Source organism: Gouania willdenowi, chromosome 9 (assembly GCF_900634775.1).
Source record: "Gouania willdenowi chromosome 9, fGouWil2.1, whole genome shotgun sequence".
NCBI lineage: Eukaryota > Metazoa > Chordata > Actinopteri > Blenniiformes > Gobiesocidae > Gouania > Gouania willdenowi.
The window spans coordinates 15,669,685-15,687,141 of NC_041052.1; the positions used below are offsets into that span (position 1 = coordinate 15,669,685).

Here is a 17,457-nt window from a genome sequence, read left to right on the forward strand (position 1 = left end):
GTATCAGTGTTGGTGACAAATACCAAGAGTTAGACATTTATAGAAGTGTGTACATTAATTTCTTCTCGTCTTATGTCAACCACAACATGGTGAAATGTAAGTAAGTGAATGTTCGTGTTTTAAAAATAATACAACAACAAAACAGACGCACAATTGCACAAAGGCAATATTAGAAAGATGGATCTTTAGCTGCATTTTGAAATTAGCATTTTCATTCTACAGAAACACAACATATTCACATTCCGGAGAAATCTCTCAGTAGCACTGAGGACAGTTAGCACAGTTTGGGCTATTCATCCTTGCTTTGATGTTTTTAAATCGTCTGCATGTTGGCAGCTTTTCAAAGAGGATGTGTGCAGGGTGGGACATGTCCCTGTCATTGTTTCAGGCCGTTATTAAATTGGGCTTTAAGCCTTTTTTGGTCACGTATATATGTTGTTACACATATATTGAAATTTGTCCTCTGCAATTTAACCCATCCCTGGGGAGCAGTCGGCAGCCATTTTTATGGTCCTCTAGTGTTGGGGGGCAACCAATTGGGCTGAGTTGATGACCATCTGGAAGTCCATCTACTGGGCCACTGTTGTAGCACACACCTATACAGTACAGCATGACTATGCTCTCAGCGTAGCAGCGGTAGAAGGACACCATCAGTCTCTGAGGAATACTTTTTTACCAGTTATTTGCTTGTTTTCCCCCTCGGTCCACCGTCAAATTTGTATTCGTGAATATTAATTCAGGGCATCTCACCGGACCTTTTATAGGCACGGTATGGGAGGAGCAAGGGGTTATAAATGAGGCCACAGGTCACAGTAAATCTAATAGTGTGGGATCAAACAGCAGTTGGCCGAGACATCCTCTCCATCCTTTCAAGATCAATTCAATTCCATGCACACGCTCCAAAGTACACTAGCCTCTTGCTTACTTTTGAGCTCATTCATCATGATATTCAGAGTTCAGTGCCCTGCTCCATCCTTCAGAGATGACTGGCACCTTCCCAAAACAGTTGCCAATCTAAAACAGACTTTACAATAGATCAGATAGCCGCCAGCTCCAATTAGCAGCATCCCTGATAGCATGATTCCAATCATATAAATAACCTTGACGTCCTCAACGGAGAGTAAAGCCAAGCACACGACCCTCAACCGGTCTGAGGAATCCATTGTGTATCCGGCTGCAAATGTTCCATCAGGACACGCTGGCTCACCTAGGCCTGGTCTTCTCATTGAGAAAATTTGATCAATAGCATTAAGTGACCAGCTGACCAATTCCATAGTTTCGGTTTTTGGATGAATACAGAGAGAGTCTCCTATTAGCTTCACAAGACAGCTGAGAAAACAAGCAGCAAGGGCAGATAGGGGAGGAAAGCAGGAGCAGAGAAATGTGACCGCCTTCTCGAGAAGCAGAAGAGAAGTGTTTTTACTACATTCTTACCGTGATTTTATGTGCTTTTCACCAGACAAGGAGGGCGGTAATTCACTTGACACCATTTTTGTTTGTGTCTGTTCCCGGTATTCCCAGTGATATAATCTCTGGGACGACCGTGGCTCAGGTGGTAGTGGGTCGTCTTCTGATCGAGAGGTTGGGGATTCGATCCCAGTACCTGACTATGTGTCGAAGTGTCCTTGGGCAAGACACTGAACCCTAAGTTGCTCCCAGTGGTCGACTAGCGCCTTGCATGGCAGTCCTGTCCCACTGGTGTGTGAATGTGAGAGTGATTGGGTGAATGAGCTGATATGTAAAGCGCTTTGAGACTGCTTCAGTGTGGTGATAAAGCGCTATATAAAATCAAGTCCATTTACCATCTCATTCTGAGAGAACAAAAATAAACATATGCCATTGATTTGCCACAACTCTCAGTGAGTAAAAACACTAGAAAAGGGGTTAATTAGTCACTATCCATCTACAGGACTCCATATCCCACAATGGAATGGGAAAAACTTCTTTCAGAAAATGTCAATTAGAGAGTGTTTACAGTGAGGACCAAAACAAACTTTCACTATTTTTTTCCTTTCTTTTTGGAGAAAATTATCTTGTATTCATTGATCTATAAGACATACAAAATGATTTTATCTGCTAAAAATAAGATTGTGGGTAGTAGCTTTAATAATGGGTTTTCATGAATTCTGCAGGTTTTACAGTCATTAGCCACTAAGGAAAACCAATGACCGAATCTACCTTATGGGTCACTAATGTTAATTTGACAGAAAAAAACTAGGTTGTCAGTTTTCCAAACTGATTCCCAAACCAGAACCCTAAAGGCATGAGTTCTTTCACTCTGTCGCCACCCATGCTTGCTGATGTGTAATGAGTTCCTTTCCAGGCTGTATCCCACTTTTTGCCCTGATTGAAACGGAAACGTGAACACAGAGAACAGATGGATGGAGGTTTTGTATTTCTCTGTTTTTAATGCTTCCTATTGTGTCCAAAGCTCTTGAAGGTCAACACCTTTGGAAGTATTCAACCCCTTTAAGCAGTGCTTGGCTCTCATTTTTTATGCTTTTCTACTCATTATGTCACTGTCTGTCACTGTACAGTCAAAGGACCTGCAGCCTTCAGTCTGCTGCCCAGGAGGTTGTTTGTTTGCTCTGGGCCACTCGGCTGAAACTCACTAATGGTGGCATTCAATCTCTATGTGTGTGTGTGCAACAGCTCAAAGTGGAGGAGAGACAAAGTGGAGCCAAAACAGCCTCAGCTAGGCATGTGTGCCACCAGCGTATGGCAACGCCACCCACAAGAAACTGGGCCAGGTTGGAAGAGCTTCAATGCAGCTGCTTGCTGTGTTCATGGTAACTTAGCCTCGTTCAAGCACCCTTGGGCCTTGTTCACGTCTATTTAGATCCCTTGGAAAACAAGTTTTTCTTTGTAGTTTGGCTCTCAGACCACACATTAACGCAATCTTGCTCACAGAAACACATTCCGGAAATTATTCTTGCAAAGCCTTACAGATATTTCAGGTATCTGATGTCAAAATAAATGCCATTTATTATTGATAATTGACCAGACAAATGTATCAATCAAGGTATTTATGCTTTTTGTATATGTATATTTTTTTTATTTTTTGGTCTCTCCCACAACATAATTTCTCTCTCTGTGACAGCCATCGTCTACTGTGTTATATTGAAATGATGAGATCTACTATCGACTTCTACTTATAGGAACTTGGCGACTTTTCTGTCTGGAGAGTTGGCAGAGCTGTTAATGAACATACTCTGCTGCATGAGCTCATAACAGGGGTGGGAATTTAATTTTGTACACAATGTAAAAGACAGAATATCAATATTCATCGCTCAGCCATGCATATCATGAATACATTTCAGCACTTAGTAATGAGATGCAAATACTATCTACAAATGAACTAAAATAGATCGTCTGGCTCACTGCTGTGATCAAAGGATGCTCCTTAAGTTAGGAGCCAGATGAGTGGGCGCTACGGATGGCTCCATGAGGTCGCCGGTTTGATCACCACAGCTGATCACACATCGGTTAGCTAGTTTATTGCCAACCTGGGTCAGAAGTTGAATGTGTGCACACCGATGCTCGAGGGATGTGACATGTGCCAGCTTGTTGTGACGATGCGGCCATCTGGACCATGGGTGCTGTCCTGAAGGGCAGATGAAACAACTTCATCCACTTTCTTTCCCTTCCCTTCCCTCCCTCCTCCTGACCTGATATTCTGACCTACATCTTTTTGCAAATTGCGTTGGTGTCCTGGTTTGAGCAGAGACGTTTCCCTGCAGCCATATGACGCCTTTAAACCACATCCAACCTCATGAAGTAAACCCTTCAAAGAGAAGATGGAGCTTATATCAGCCTGTACTTCTTATTCTCAGAGCGATGCAATGGGTGTATTTGACAGACATAGACAAGGGATTTTTCCAGGCTAATCCTGATATCTTGGATAAGTTGATCCGGGATGTAACCAAGCAGCTGTTTTTTCCGCAAAGAAAACACATGCAGTAAGTTGCTATGGAGAATTATTCGGTGCAGCTATCCTGCTCCTGAACAGGCTCGAGGACAGGCTTGGTTTACCAAAGTTTCCAACTGATCTCACTGAGTTTCTTACAGTTACTTAAATAAAAGCACATTGTTATGTCAGATATAATATTATAGAACTTCCTTTGTCAAAGAGAGGACCCTAGTGGTTCCTCAGTTTATTGGGTAAATCAATGTTTCAAGCTCATATCCGATTTTTAAACATGTTTTTAAAAAAAGTTTTCAATCCACTCTGAAAGTGGATTCTACCACATCAACAACTAATTCCAAATACTTTTGAAACCTTCTAAATTCAAATGGCATTTTGAGACAAAGCCATTTGAGTTTATAATATTTGGAACATATGAATTATATAAATAATAATACATTATATTCATTCGTAATAACCTGTTTGAGTAGTAAACAGATCTATTGGTTTTGGATATTTGCCAATCGAGGTAGGTGGTCTGAGATTCTTCTTTTATTGGTTTAGTGGTCCTTGGTCTGAAAAAGGAACAAGAAGTGTTCAAGCGTTTCATGTTTTTGTTCTTTTTTTTTTTTTTTAAATTAAACCACATTACTTTACAAACATTTATTTTGCTCTTCATTTTTTTCCCCAACATATTTATATTATTCACTAATATATCTTGCATAACTAACATTTTTTCCCGGTACCATCCAGTTGCAGCGGGGTGGGGAGGTTGGACAATAAGAGTATTTATTGTTAATTGCATCAATACACAAGGGTATTAATTATATTGCAATCATTTCTGATTCATCAGAGAGGCTCAGTGAGCAAGCTGCACAGATGTGTGTATAAAAAGTGAATCTATAGCACAAATCTCATATTTTTATAAGAGATTATAAGCAGAACATATAGCACTCCCTCTGTGTACATAAATTGAATGTTTAGTGCTGAGTTTCATAAAAGTATTCATCAAAATGTCCACCTGTCTAATAGATGATGTATTTTATTGGGATTTAGGCTTACAGTATCGTACTTTTGCTTTGAATGCTGACGTTGAACGCTGAGGTGTAAGAAACACATGCATGGCAGGAACTAGTCAGATTAGAAAATGCTCCAGTTGTTTTCTACATTCACTGAATAACACCAACTTTAACCATTTACAACTTTTAAATTGTCAAAACGACAAGCAACATCATAAACCTTTTTCTTTTCTTTTTTTCCTTGGTTTCACTTGCTGCTCAGTAACAAATGATGTCAGTTCCTCTTCGTCTCAGCTTTTATTTCTATTGGCTGTTCACTCCTGCAACGCATATATTTTAATGCATCTGATCAGTGAATCTGTGATCTACCTCACGGGTCTTCTAAATAAAGTTGTGAGCGCACTCTTATCCTGGACAGTCACAGCTGGCTGGACTAAACTGCTGCTCTTCAGTCTAATCTGAGTTTGGTGAAACAGGAAAAGCTCACGTAGTCAGAGAGGTCCTAGCTAAGCCAGGCATCATCCTGTTATCCTGGATCTTTGAATTCCACTTTGATAAAATACAACCAGCTATCACTGCAGAGTCATGAGAGGAAACACTGTGGGTGGTGTTTCCTGCTCCACAGTGTGACAAATTCTAATGCAGAATATTTGAGGAATGAAATGCAAATAAGTGTGAAAATGTTCCATCTACAGAAGCAAATTACTTATGGCGTGATTGGTTTTGTAAGAAGTCTGAAAAATACAAATTGAGAAAGTTGTGCTTTCCCACAAAACTTTGTTAAACAGTCTGGATTCAGATTAAGATCTTTGAGATAAAGTCACCACAGTCCCCTTGGGGAACATACTAAAATACCCTTCCTTATGTGTGCTGCTTGTGCATCACAGCTTCCGTCTTTTTCTAATTCCATCTTTAGCATCAATGCAAACACAAGTCATTTCCTCTCCTCCTTTACCGCTTCTATTAAAGCTCATATCTAGAGTTTCTGAGAAACATCTCGATGTCCCGCCCTAAACAGTTCCAATTCCTCCCACTGCCTCTCCCAATTTACCAGAAGCCACGCCTCTACTTTTCTTCACGTGTATCGCGGAACATAACAAGGTTGCATTGGGTCGCATTGATACAGATCTATGGGTCAGGTAAGAGCCAAAATCACATTTACCTGTTTGATGTTGTGACGCGCAGCCTTGTTTCCTTGCACAGCTCCCCATTCACTTTGATTGACAGTCTCAAAAACAGGAATTCGTAGCCTATTGGCTGGGCACACTCGGCAATCGTTTTCATTTGTATAGGGGTCTATAGGACGAAGGAGGGACTTATATACATTATTGTATATAAATGACCACCAGCAGTAGACCATAGTAAAAGACTAGTTAGGTATTTTTTTGTATTTTAAAAGAATCATACATAAACATCGATTTATCTATAGATTGATCAGCTTCAACCTTCTTCGTGGTTTTCTCTTTGCTTCTCGTACCTGGCATTTCCATCTGCAACATCCATTGTCCAAAATCTCAATCATCCTTCTTGGATTTAGCCTCTCTGGCTTCACCTGCAACCGCTCCATCATGGCTGTTGGTCTGATACTCTCATCTTGTCCATTGTACTCACTTCCAAAAAAAACCTCAGGATGTTTACCTCTGCTGCCTCTAGATCAAACACCTCTCTCTATGAATGATGGATGCTCTCTGAATTATATTATAAACTTCCCTTTCAGTCTGAGGGACTTACGGATATCGGCACCTTCTTCTTCACCTTAGATGAGGCATGGGCATCATACGGCCCCACAAAACAAATCCCACCAAAATTGTAATCCGTGGTGTTTATTGCACATGAAGATCATTGAATATCGACATTTTATGTTATTCAATTATCGTTTTTTAGAAAATGACTGACAATACTTCAGAAAAAGAAACCATTATGTTTGATTGCACATTGCATTTGTTTATAGTATGAGAACATAACACACAAAATGACAGAAAAATACATAAAAACTCAACAAAAACAAACAAAAATATACTTTTGGTTTTAGGGCAAAATTAGGCAATTCTGAGTGAATGTTAAAATGGACTTGATTTATATGAAGTAGTTCCGAAGCGCTTTACATTATCAAATTAGTCACACATCAGTGATGCAGGGCTACAATAAAAGGTGCTAGTTGACCATTTAGAGCAACTTAGAGTTCAGTGTCTTGCCCAAGGACACATCGACAGGTACAGTATAACCTTTGATCAAACCCACAACCGATCGGTCAGAAGACAGTCAGGTGGTATTGTGTAAGAAGATGGAAAAAAGATTGTATTTAATTTGAATTTGACATTATTTGAGACTTGAACTTCCAATTTCTGGCAAAAGAGACAATGATCAACTGTATCTCCATCTATCAATTTTCTGATCCGCTTGTTTCTTTTTCAGGGTTGAGGAGATGTTCTATCTCACTGAGTTAATTAGCAAGAAACGACTCTGTGGTAAATATGTTTAAAACTCATTTTGGCTCATTATAGGAATTCTACTGCTGTCAATAAACCAATAGGTCAAACACATAATTAAACCACAACTATGTCATGGTGGAACATCCTCCATGTCACTGAGCTAAATAACAAAAATACACAAGACAACAACAACAAAATGCAAAAAGACAAAAAAATACAGAGGTATTTATTCTTGTATTAATACTCAGACTGGCATTTATTCTAAATCCTAACATTCATTTTGATAATGAGAACCTCAGATCAGGCAATAACATTTTTGTGGCCCCCACTGTGATAAAAGTGGCCTCTCTGCCTCAGATAACAATGATGGTTCATTTTGGAGCCACTCAAGCTGTTCTTTAAGCCCTTAATACTTTTCTACTTCCTTCTTCCTCATGTTGCAGTGAGCCGGTAGTCCTACTTCCATGACCACTGCCCTCTGCTGGTGTTTGTCAACAACCACATACACTGTATATGCCCGGTTGGGTTAGTGGTAACTGTTGAAACAGTGGAAACATCAGGCAGTTGGTGTTTATTGCTTGACTTTTTTCAAACCTTCAAATGTCTGACGTCATCATGTTTTTCACATCGATGGTCGCTTGTGCCAGATTCTTCTCCTTGATGGCAAAAACCTGGAGCAGATGGTTTAGGTAATTAATCATAATGGGAGACATCACTTTGTATTACTTTCTTGTAATAAAAGTTGTGTGTATGTTTTATGCTTGTGGATCTGTTTAGTTAAAGAATGTTGTTCTCTGTAGCTCAATTTTATTTTATTTTATTTTTTAATAATATCCTTTCACTTGATTGTCAAAATAAGTCTGTTAGATTAATGGTCATAATGTTTATCATCACCTTTGCAGCCTAAGCTGTTTGTGAGTCTGGAGGCTGAAGTCCCACAGGATGGTAGCCCTGTTGTCCTCAACCACCTTTTGTGGTTTGTCCCATCAGGATTGGGTACTTCCAGTTACATATTGTTTGATATTGGTTCTTATTATTTCAGTCATTAATCTTTGTTGATAAGTATAATAAGGAAATGTATTATTCAACAAAATTAACTTCCAACACCAATTTGGTGTATATTTTCTGCCTTTATCTGACATGTGGTCTGATTAATTTTATCTCCAAACTTTTGGGTTCCGACCAACAGGTTGATAACCTCCGATCTAGATGATTTATATAATCTATTTGTGTAATGCGTTTAGTTTCATTGATCCAAATCTACAGGCAATTGAGGCTGGCAGTAAATCTTACAGCGCCCCAAAATTATTCTTGCTATGGTGCACAGCCTCAGATTAAGTGTTCGCTTGTAGTTGTCCATCGAAACCATTGCTGACACCCACTTCTGTCCTATAACGGTGTGTTTTCTAATAGCTGATCCATAGATCCTGTTGCAGGTGGGACAGGTGTATGTGGTGGTGGTATTGCTGGCAGTAGCTGGTCTATGGGGTCTTTTGTCCGCCCCATCCTCAAATATTTGGGTACCATTGAAGATAATGGAAAAAAAAAAGAAAAATTAAATAAATGTTCAAATATTTGTAAAATGTATTCTGAAAATAAAAGTTGTAACAACATAAATATATTTAATTATTATTATTTTTAATAGATCAGTACAAAAGCTAATCTGATGAGTATAGGTGGATGTTGATGTTATATATATAGGTAGGCCTATTCATTCTTGTTTTTGTAATTGTGTGTATTTTGCTGTGTATATGTAAATATATACATTTGCTCAAATGTCAGATTTCTTTTGTTCTTTGTGAAATAGCTTGGAAGTATGTGCAGAACAGTTCTGCCGCTACTTCTACTTCTAGTTCTTAACATTATTGGGGATCTCTTTGTGAGCAATGATTGCTTTATATAGTTTTTTTTTTTTTTTTTTTAGATAAATAAATAAATCAAATAAAAATGTCAGTACGAACCAGCCATGAACCAATTATGCAATTGTTGTGGTTATACAATCTTCCGATATTTATTTATTTATTTTAAAAAGCGGGTCGAGATCTATGATATGATGGGTGCTTTTAGGGTGAAAATCCTATTAAAGTATAATGTGTGAATGCCACACTTGTGCCATTCGGAGTGCGGACACATTCCTCTCCTCTCCATCCCCGGCCGGAGGTCCGCTTCCCGCCTCCTGGCTCTGACGTGCGGCCAATGGGAAGCAGCGGGGCGGAGAGCAGCGGCGGCTCGTCCGCTGCCAGTAGCAGAAGCGTCTCAGCCTCCTCCGGTTCATGGATTACACCGTGTCTCTGCAAGTGCATCACCAGCTGGCTCTGTTCCCCACGCACTGCTACCAGGGCTACAGCGTGGAGTTACAGGTAGGCGCTCCGTGCGTAACGCGTGACGCGGACTTTGTTGCAGGAGCTGCAGAGGACGTGCGCGGTGCTGATGCTGCTGTAGATGATGCCAGAGAAGCTGCACTCGCTCACATTCTTCTTGTTGCATGCAGCGCAGTCCGTGCGTTCTGGGGACACCCCCGGGTGCTGCCTGAGGGCGCCCCCCTCTGATAAATAAAACAACAATCAAAGCTAAAGGAGAAGTTTGTGCTTTTACTTGGAAAAGCTGCTCTGGGATCTCACACATCCTCACCTCAGCATCCCAGCTAAGCTCTCCTCGGAGTGATCCAGACCTTCAAAATGAGGTTCAACCTCCAGCCTCTCTGTATCAGGTGTGAACTGGAGGCTAATGAATATTAAGGCAGCCCCAGTTTCCCAAGGTTGATCTGCATGCTGGAGAAAATTCTTGCTGGATTGTCTCAAGGTGACATTTAAGATATAATTCAAAGACATAGAAAGTGCTGAAGGCACCTTTCTCACCTCTGGGAGAGGGACCTTCCCCTGGAGAAGCTGCAGGGGCTGAATTTCAATCAGATTAACAGCTTTAAATGGGTCACAGTGTCAGCCTGAGCGCAAATACAGAATTTAATGGAAAGGAAACTTTCCTTTTATCACAAGCATGGGAATTATTCAAGAAATGAGGGAAAAGTAAAAAAAAAAAAAAAAATAGTAAAGTGAAGTTGATACATTAGTGTGCCAGATGTATGGAGATATACTGCATGCAACTGCGTAGTATTGTGCAGAATTTATTACGTAGATTATGAAATAAAACAGGAGAGCTTGGTGTATAGATAGCTTGATGGAGATTTGTCTGAAAGGCAGCAGGAAAAGGCTTTACCTACCCCAAAGCTAACCAGATATAGAGGATTTATTAGTGCAATAACCTGATCAAATTCAATGAATGACCCGCAATAAGGCAAGATGGATCATTGGGTCATTGGATGGATAGGGCAATAAAACATGATTACACAAACCTCCAGCACCAAATCTCCTCTTTGCCAGATATTGCAGTTATCTGGATAATTGATCATGATTATGGTAACATGATCATTTACACTTTAAAGGCTTGTAGGTAATTATATCCTCATTTATAACAAAACAGTAGGTCCAAATGTATGGGGCCCCAATTTTTTGATGCGCAATCCAGATCTGATCAGGATAAAACTCGGTAAGGTAATTGAGCAGCCAACCCCACATAACTGAGTCAAATTTCATGAAGATGGGTCAATTACAAACCGAGATATTATTTTTTGACATTTTGCCAAAGACTTTTGTTGTCAATAGATGAAAAATATTGTGCGATTAATTATTTGTGCTATGTAATGAATTCATCTAATTAATCTCTTTTTTAAGCACCTAAAAAGTTGCTGAAAAACGCCCTCAACTTGAGGTATTTTCATTTAATTTACATTACTGTGGCAGATCAAAACGTGATGTATAACAAAGTGACTTTATAAAGTCAATTATTGTTTTTAACAGACTTGAACCATTTCCATTCCTCTGTATGTGAGACTAGTCCCCTTTAGTTTAGACCATCAGGGGAAATATTGATGTGTACTTAAGTCAAATCTACAAATAATAGAAAATAGAAATGAAATAAAACATCAGATCCATATGTAGTGCTACTGTATATGTTAGCACATCATAAACAGTAAGTACACTTTTATGACCAATAACACCAAACTTGATTTTTCTCTCCTTCAGATAATATATAGTATGATAGATAAAACAGAGCCATCAATCACAGTGCTGTAAATTAGAACATCAAAAATAACATTGTTCAATTTCATCACAAAATTAAGTACTGTAATAACATCAAGTAATCACTTCTTGTAGTAGTATCCCCACGCCATTTATACAGTAACTTTGTTCACTTGTCACTCATTGACTTATTCATTTTGGCTCTGAACCCTGTCATCTTGTCCAGTGTGGATTGTATCATTGACGTCCAAAGCACCGCTGTCTGTGCTAGCTGCTACATAGTTAGCATTGAGGTGGAAAAGCTGCACTGGAGGCAAGAAAAGCTTCACTGATCCACAAACACTTTCTTGCACATTTTGCGCACAAAGTCTTCTCCTCAGGTTCTACTGTTGTAGCCGGTGCATCAGTATTATGGGTATACCGGTAATGCGCGCAATGAAAAGGTTCCGCTCTGTTTGGAGTGCAAAAAAAAAGAAGCGATTAATGACGTTCATTTTTTTAGTTTGTTATTTTTTCCTGTAAATAATTAATCGCAATTAACGAGTTCAAATGACAGCCCTATGTATAAGGTCTATCTTTTGTTTCAATTTGGTCAAAATCTCTATCTGTTCCTTTGACGTAATCCTACGAACAGACAAACAAATAAATACATATAGATTGGTGGTTCCTAAACAGGGGTACATGTACCCCTGGGGCAGCGGTCCGCAACCTTTAGTCTCAAAAAAGCCATTTGCCTCCTCTCACATGGACTAAAGTCCTTCCAGAGCCAAAAAAAATACCTTCTCAATGAAGACGATACAGTGTATAAAATTCTGCACATAGTTCAAATTATATCAAATAATATTGTCTAAGCAATTTTTTTTTAGTTGATGTACTTGTAGGGCTATAAAAAACAACTTGAATTTGATAAAACATGATAAACACGATGATGATGATTGGTCAACATGTGCCAATTGCTAATTTCTTCCAACATAATAAGCATGCATATTAATCTGGCACATGCTTTCTTCCAGAATAGTCTTTTTGTTGCTTTAGTTATTTTACCAGGGATTTAAAACTTAAATGCAAGGAAAGTTGATGGTTGATGTTACTGCACAATGTGATTTTTAGGTTGACAAATTGTTATTAATAATTTTATTTTGTGTCAATATCATTTATCATTAATACCCTCTGTAAGAAATAATTCATTATTTTTATATTTTCTGTAGCTGTAGGGATCCATTGCATAAGCGTCAAAGAACTACATGAGGCTTCAGAGTTGCAGGTTGCAGACCCCTGCCCTAGGGGTACAGGAGCATATTGCAGGGGGTACTCGGAAAAATTTAAAAATGTATTGAAAAGTAATTGGGAAATTTTCTTAGTTCCTTTTTAGGTTTTTTTTCTGTGACAAATTAACCACAAACTAACAGCACTATTGCCTGATAAAATACAAAATTTTATTGTATTTTATTGAAACATGGTTTTTCTATGCTGTAGAGGGAATTTTATCACAAGTCTAACAATAGGAGACAATAATTAGCTACATTTTACAAAGGAGACCATATTTACTTACTACTGAAGTAATCATATGAAAGTTGCATGGTACATATATATTTAAAATAAACTCCACTTTAAATTCCAGTCATTGTTTAAAATTTGTAGATTAAGCCTTAGGGAACCAATGTTCGAGACACAATTAGGGGTTTAGGAGAGCTTGCTGAAAAAGTATATTTGAAATTATCGAGAGGGTATTTATGATACGAAGAAGGGGTACACATTCAATTCAACTTTATATACCACAGAATACAACAAAATCATCTGAAAGCGCTTAACAATATAAAATTCATCGTAAGAAAGAAAGAACCCAACCAGATCCACATGAACGAGCATTTAGCGACAGTGGGAAGAATAAACTCCCGTATTTTGCTTTTATAATAGGAAGAAATCTCTGGCAGAACCAGGTTCAGAGGTGGCAGCCATCTTCCTCGACTGGTTGGAGTTAGTGGACAGAAGGACGAACAGAACAGGATAGACGGATAGTCCATCAGAGTGTCTCAGACTAGTTAAGCCGTGAACCACAGATCAGGAACTGCCATCATCAGCTTCACGACACCTGAAACAGAGCAGAGAGAGAAGGGCGAGGAGAAGGCACTGACTGCAGAAAAGCATGATACATTATGATACACTTGTTCCTAGTGGTTAGGTTAATATTAATAATAAACGTCTTTCGGCCATCCTCCATGCTCTGAAATGCTACCACTACAGACGAGGTTTTGTTTTGTACTGGGCGCACGTAGTGATCTCAGCGATCACTACAGAGGGATGCTTGTCCGCTTTAATGATCGCAATTATACGGTGTACGCTTTAGTAAATAAGTAGGTGCTGAATGTAACGGTCCCTCGCAGTGGTCTGAGGTGTTGATCATTTATGTCTGTGATTGTGACTAAAACAATGAGACCATGTCCATTTTAGGTTATTGCTATTATACGATATGCTTTAGCAAATAAGTGGGTTTCGAGTTTATTTTTAAAGGTGGAGAGAGTAGCAGCCCCCCGTTACTAAGATTGTGAGCTGGTTCCAAAAAAGAGGAGCCTGGTAGTTGAATGCTCTGCCTCCTGTTCTACTTCTAGACACTTTAGGAACGGAGTGTTCTGCCTGGACGATAGGGCACTAACAGGTCTAGCTGCAGCATTCTGAATTAACTGGAGACTTTTTAGTGAGTTACTGGGACACCCTGAGAGTAGGGAGTTACAATATTCTAATCTAGATGTAACAAATGCATGGATTAGTTTTTCAGGGTGACAGAGTAATGCCGTCCAGGAACAAATGATTTGACAAAATGCAAAAGGGGTACACAGGACAAAAAGATTGGGAACCACTGATGTCGATCAAATATTACCTCCACAGTGTGCTCAATAAACCCTTCAATGTATCTTGAAATGAAAATCCTATTATTTGGTGAATGTGGAGCCTAAAGCATTTAAAAGGCTCCTGACAGCAGGTCAGGATCACAGCAGATCATTTAAAAGTCAGATGACTGCAGGGACAAATGTCAAATGTCCTTCGCGCTACATCTGGTCCAGGAGTGTGTGAACAGAAGCACCTGGAAGTCCTTCAAGAGTGGATCAGGTTCAGCCGGGATCAGCTCGTCTTTCTTCATCGACATCACTTTATCTAAGTGACAGAGGTTACTAATGAATGTGCCCTGCATCGCTTCACAAAGGCAGTCACTTCATCGTTTTAAATGCTGCAGATTAAGTCTTGGCATTACACTTCCTTTGGATAGACATCCTTATACATGCCTGTGCCATCTCCGCCCTCCTGTGTCAGCTACACACCTGAGCCAAATGGAGAGATAGAGAGAGAGGAGGGAGTGGATTAAAGGCTGAGAAAATGAGAGGATGGAAGGCACACATAACCGGACACGTAGAGAGAGGTGCTCGTCGTTCCCTCTCAACACTGTGTGTCCTTGATAGTAATACAATCTCATTAAACTTTCTTTTTAGTTGTTTGCATGGTGTTCTAGGTCTTCCATCAAGCCTTAGGTAAATCCCGGAGTAAGCCAAAGCACATGAAAGATGCTATATAACAAAAGAATGAAAGTTTTAATGGGATTTTATTCATATAAAAGACATGGTGTGGAGTGGGAACAAGGAGGACCTCTGCCTACGCTTCTGCTGCCATGGTTGTGTGTGTGTGTGTGCCTCCCCCTCTGTACCTGATTTCTGATTTGAATCAGATGTTCATCTCAGAAAGAATGGCACCTGTTACATCATCTTCCATTCCATCCATCTGATGGGGCCATCTGCAGCCAATCAGAAGTCTTCGCTCCTCTACAGTCAATTATTTATGTGTACATTGTGTGCATTGTAAATCTTTTTGTGTTTTGTGTCACATACACACATGCACGCACACTATATATATATATATATATATTACACACAAACATATATATATGTTTGTGTGTAAATCCCAAAATACATTTGTGAATCTTTTTTTTGGGGAATTTATTATATAATTTCTGTGTTCATTTATTCTTTTTGAGACATTTCTAGCTCCATATTTTATTGTTTATTTATTTTTGTTATATTCAGTTTGAAACTTGAAAAGCTCATACTGACTTAATAGTCAAATACATTTATTTAAAAAAAACATATGATTTAGTATAATTTCTGAATGTGGTCAATAGAAGTCCACACAGGTCTTCAATTGACCACATACTGTCAAAAGAAACCAATGTTTTCAGGAAAACATTTCAATAAAAGGGGTTCACAGTCAGTAAAAATGCACAGGTGGTGTGATCTGTGGTCCTTTATCAGTGGGAAAGATCATCAACAAACATTTGAAATGACTCTTATCATAGGAATTTTACCCCTGTTTAAACATTGTGGCCTTTAGCCTGAACTCCGAGGTCTTGTGGTAATACTAATCCAATGCGAATAGGCATTTCTGTGATTTGGACAAAAATGGGCAGGATCTGAATCCGTATACCCTTCAATCTTTGAGTTTTCTGATCCTGCTCATGTTTTCATTCAGTCTGTGGATGCGTTTGCTCATAAAAAGCTGCTCACGTTTGTGTTTTGTTAGAAATAGATAAAGGAATAATACAAATGAAGAAGAAGCCAATTTATTTAAATTCTGGTTCTATAGTAAACAATGCAAAACTGCATAATAGTTCTTTTTTCTTTTTAAAAGTGCAACTAAAATTGTATTTTGTGCCTTAACAATTGGACATTAAAAAAAAAAAAAAAAGAAAGTCATTACACTGTATTTACGTCAGATATTTGTTTGGACCAGCAGAGGGCGCTGGTAACCTAGTGGTCGGTTGGCATGCAGATATTCTTGCAATGAAGAAGAGATGCTATGCGCTAGCAGACAGAGCTCATAGGAAAATGTGAGTTTTACAGACATTCACGTAATATTGCAGATATTCTTTCACTGCTAAAGGGGTAAGGAATCATTTATGAACATGTTTAAGAGAAGAAGGCGGCCAGGTAGAGAGTAGTAGCAGATCCCACCCGCCGCCTCCACTTCTGGAGGATAAATATATAAAAAAAAGTACTGCTATTCAATTTTCCGAATATTGATGTGAACCGTGATACCTATTAATCGATTTTTAACACAAATTACACCTCTGCTATGGAATCAGAACAGTATCATAATGAATGAACTCTTGCAGGGTTTTTCACTCTTGTTTGAACCCTGCAAATGCGCACATATCAGTAGCTCTGCAATTGGTTTAAAAGTGTGGAGAAAATGTAAGAAGCCATATGATTGGCTGAAAGCATACACACCTGACTGACAGATTTATCAGCCAGTCACTTTTATCAGCAAATGGTGACGTTCGTTGACCCACGCTGCTTGTTTGTTTTTTGTTTTCCTGTTTCTAGTTTTAAATTAATAAAACAGAAAAAACCAATCCGTTTTTTATGTTTTTTAATTTGGTTTACACAGCGTGTTGACATCATATCCGGGAGATGTTTGTAAATTTCAGCAATTCTCAGGCTTCGGTTATCCAGTGTGAATGCTCTACATGAAAAGCAGACGTTAGGGGGTCATTTATTTATTGCATGTGGTCCTTAGGTAAAACTAATCCCGTGCGAATAGTGCTTTTGATGTGGCATGTCCAGGTCACTTTTACGGGGTTGGCTAACGTGGGCCATTTTATGACTGTGGGGTGACCACATACCACATACCGAACACTTTTTTCATGGAAGAATAGTAGGGTTAGTGGTTGGTTGCGCTGTGCGTGGTTTTTTGCGCCCCTTCTGCCTCATTGATTGCACTTCATAGGGTTGGAGAGGTTTTTGAAAAGGCCAACGCATTGATGGACTTTGTTTGGAGTGGCCTTTAAAGTAAGTCAATGCAAATCTTGATTGATTCCTTTGATGTTCAAATCATTTCAGCAACAATTTCTAGATTTTATTTTGGAGGTTTATTTGAGACCTTTCATCACTACAAATTAAACAAACTCCTTCAACATGATTACAAGTTCAATAAAAACCCTATACTTTCTTCTTTCATCGACCAAGAGTAGTCTCTAA

General features: G+C 39.0%; 1 protein-coding gene across 3 annotated transcripts in view; it reads left to right on the forward strand.

Moving 5' to 3' along the window:
- The first annotated feature begins 9,582 nt into the window (after window positions 1-9,582).
- zmat4a (zinc finger, matrin-type 4a) overlaps window positions 9,583-17,457 on the forward strand; it is a 152,008-nt gene continuing 144,133 nt past the window's right edge. For 2 of the 3 annotated variants that reach the window (XM_028458460.1, XM_028458461.1), the window contains exon 1: window positions 9,583-9,715. In XM_028458460.1, the coding sequence (XP_028314261.1) occupies window positions 9,629-9,715 (87 nt within the window). In that variant the 5' untranslated portion in view covers window positions 9,583-9,628. The remainder of the gene's footprint in view (window positions 9,716-17,457) is intronic. The other variant, XM_028458462.1, reaches the window with a different exon arrangement.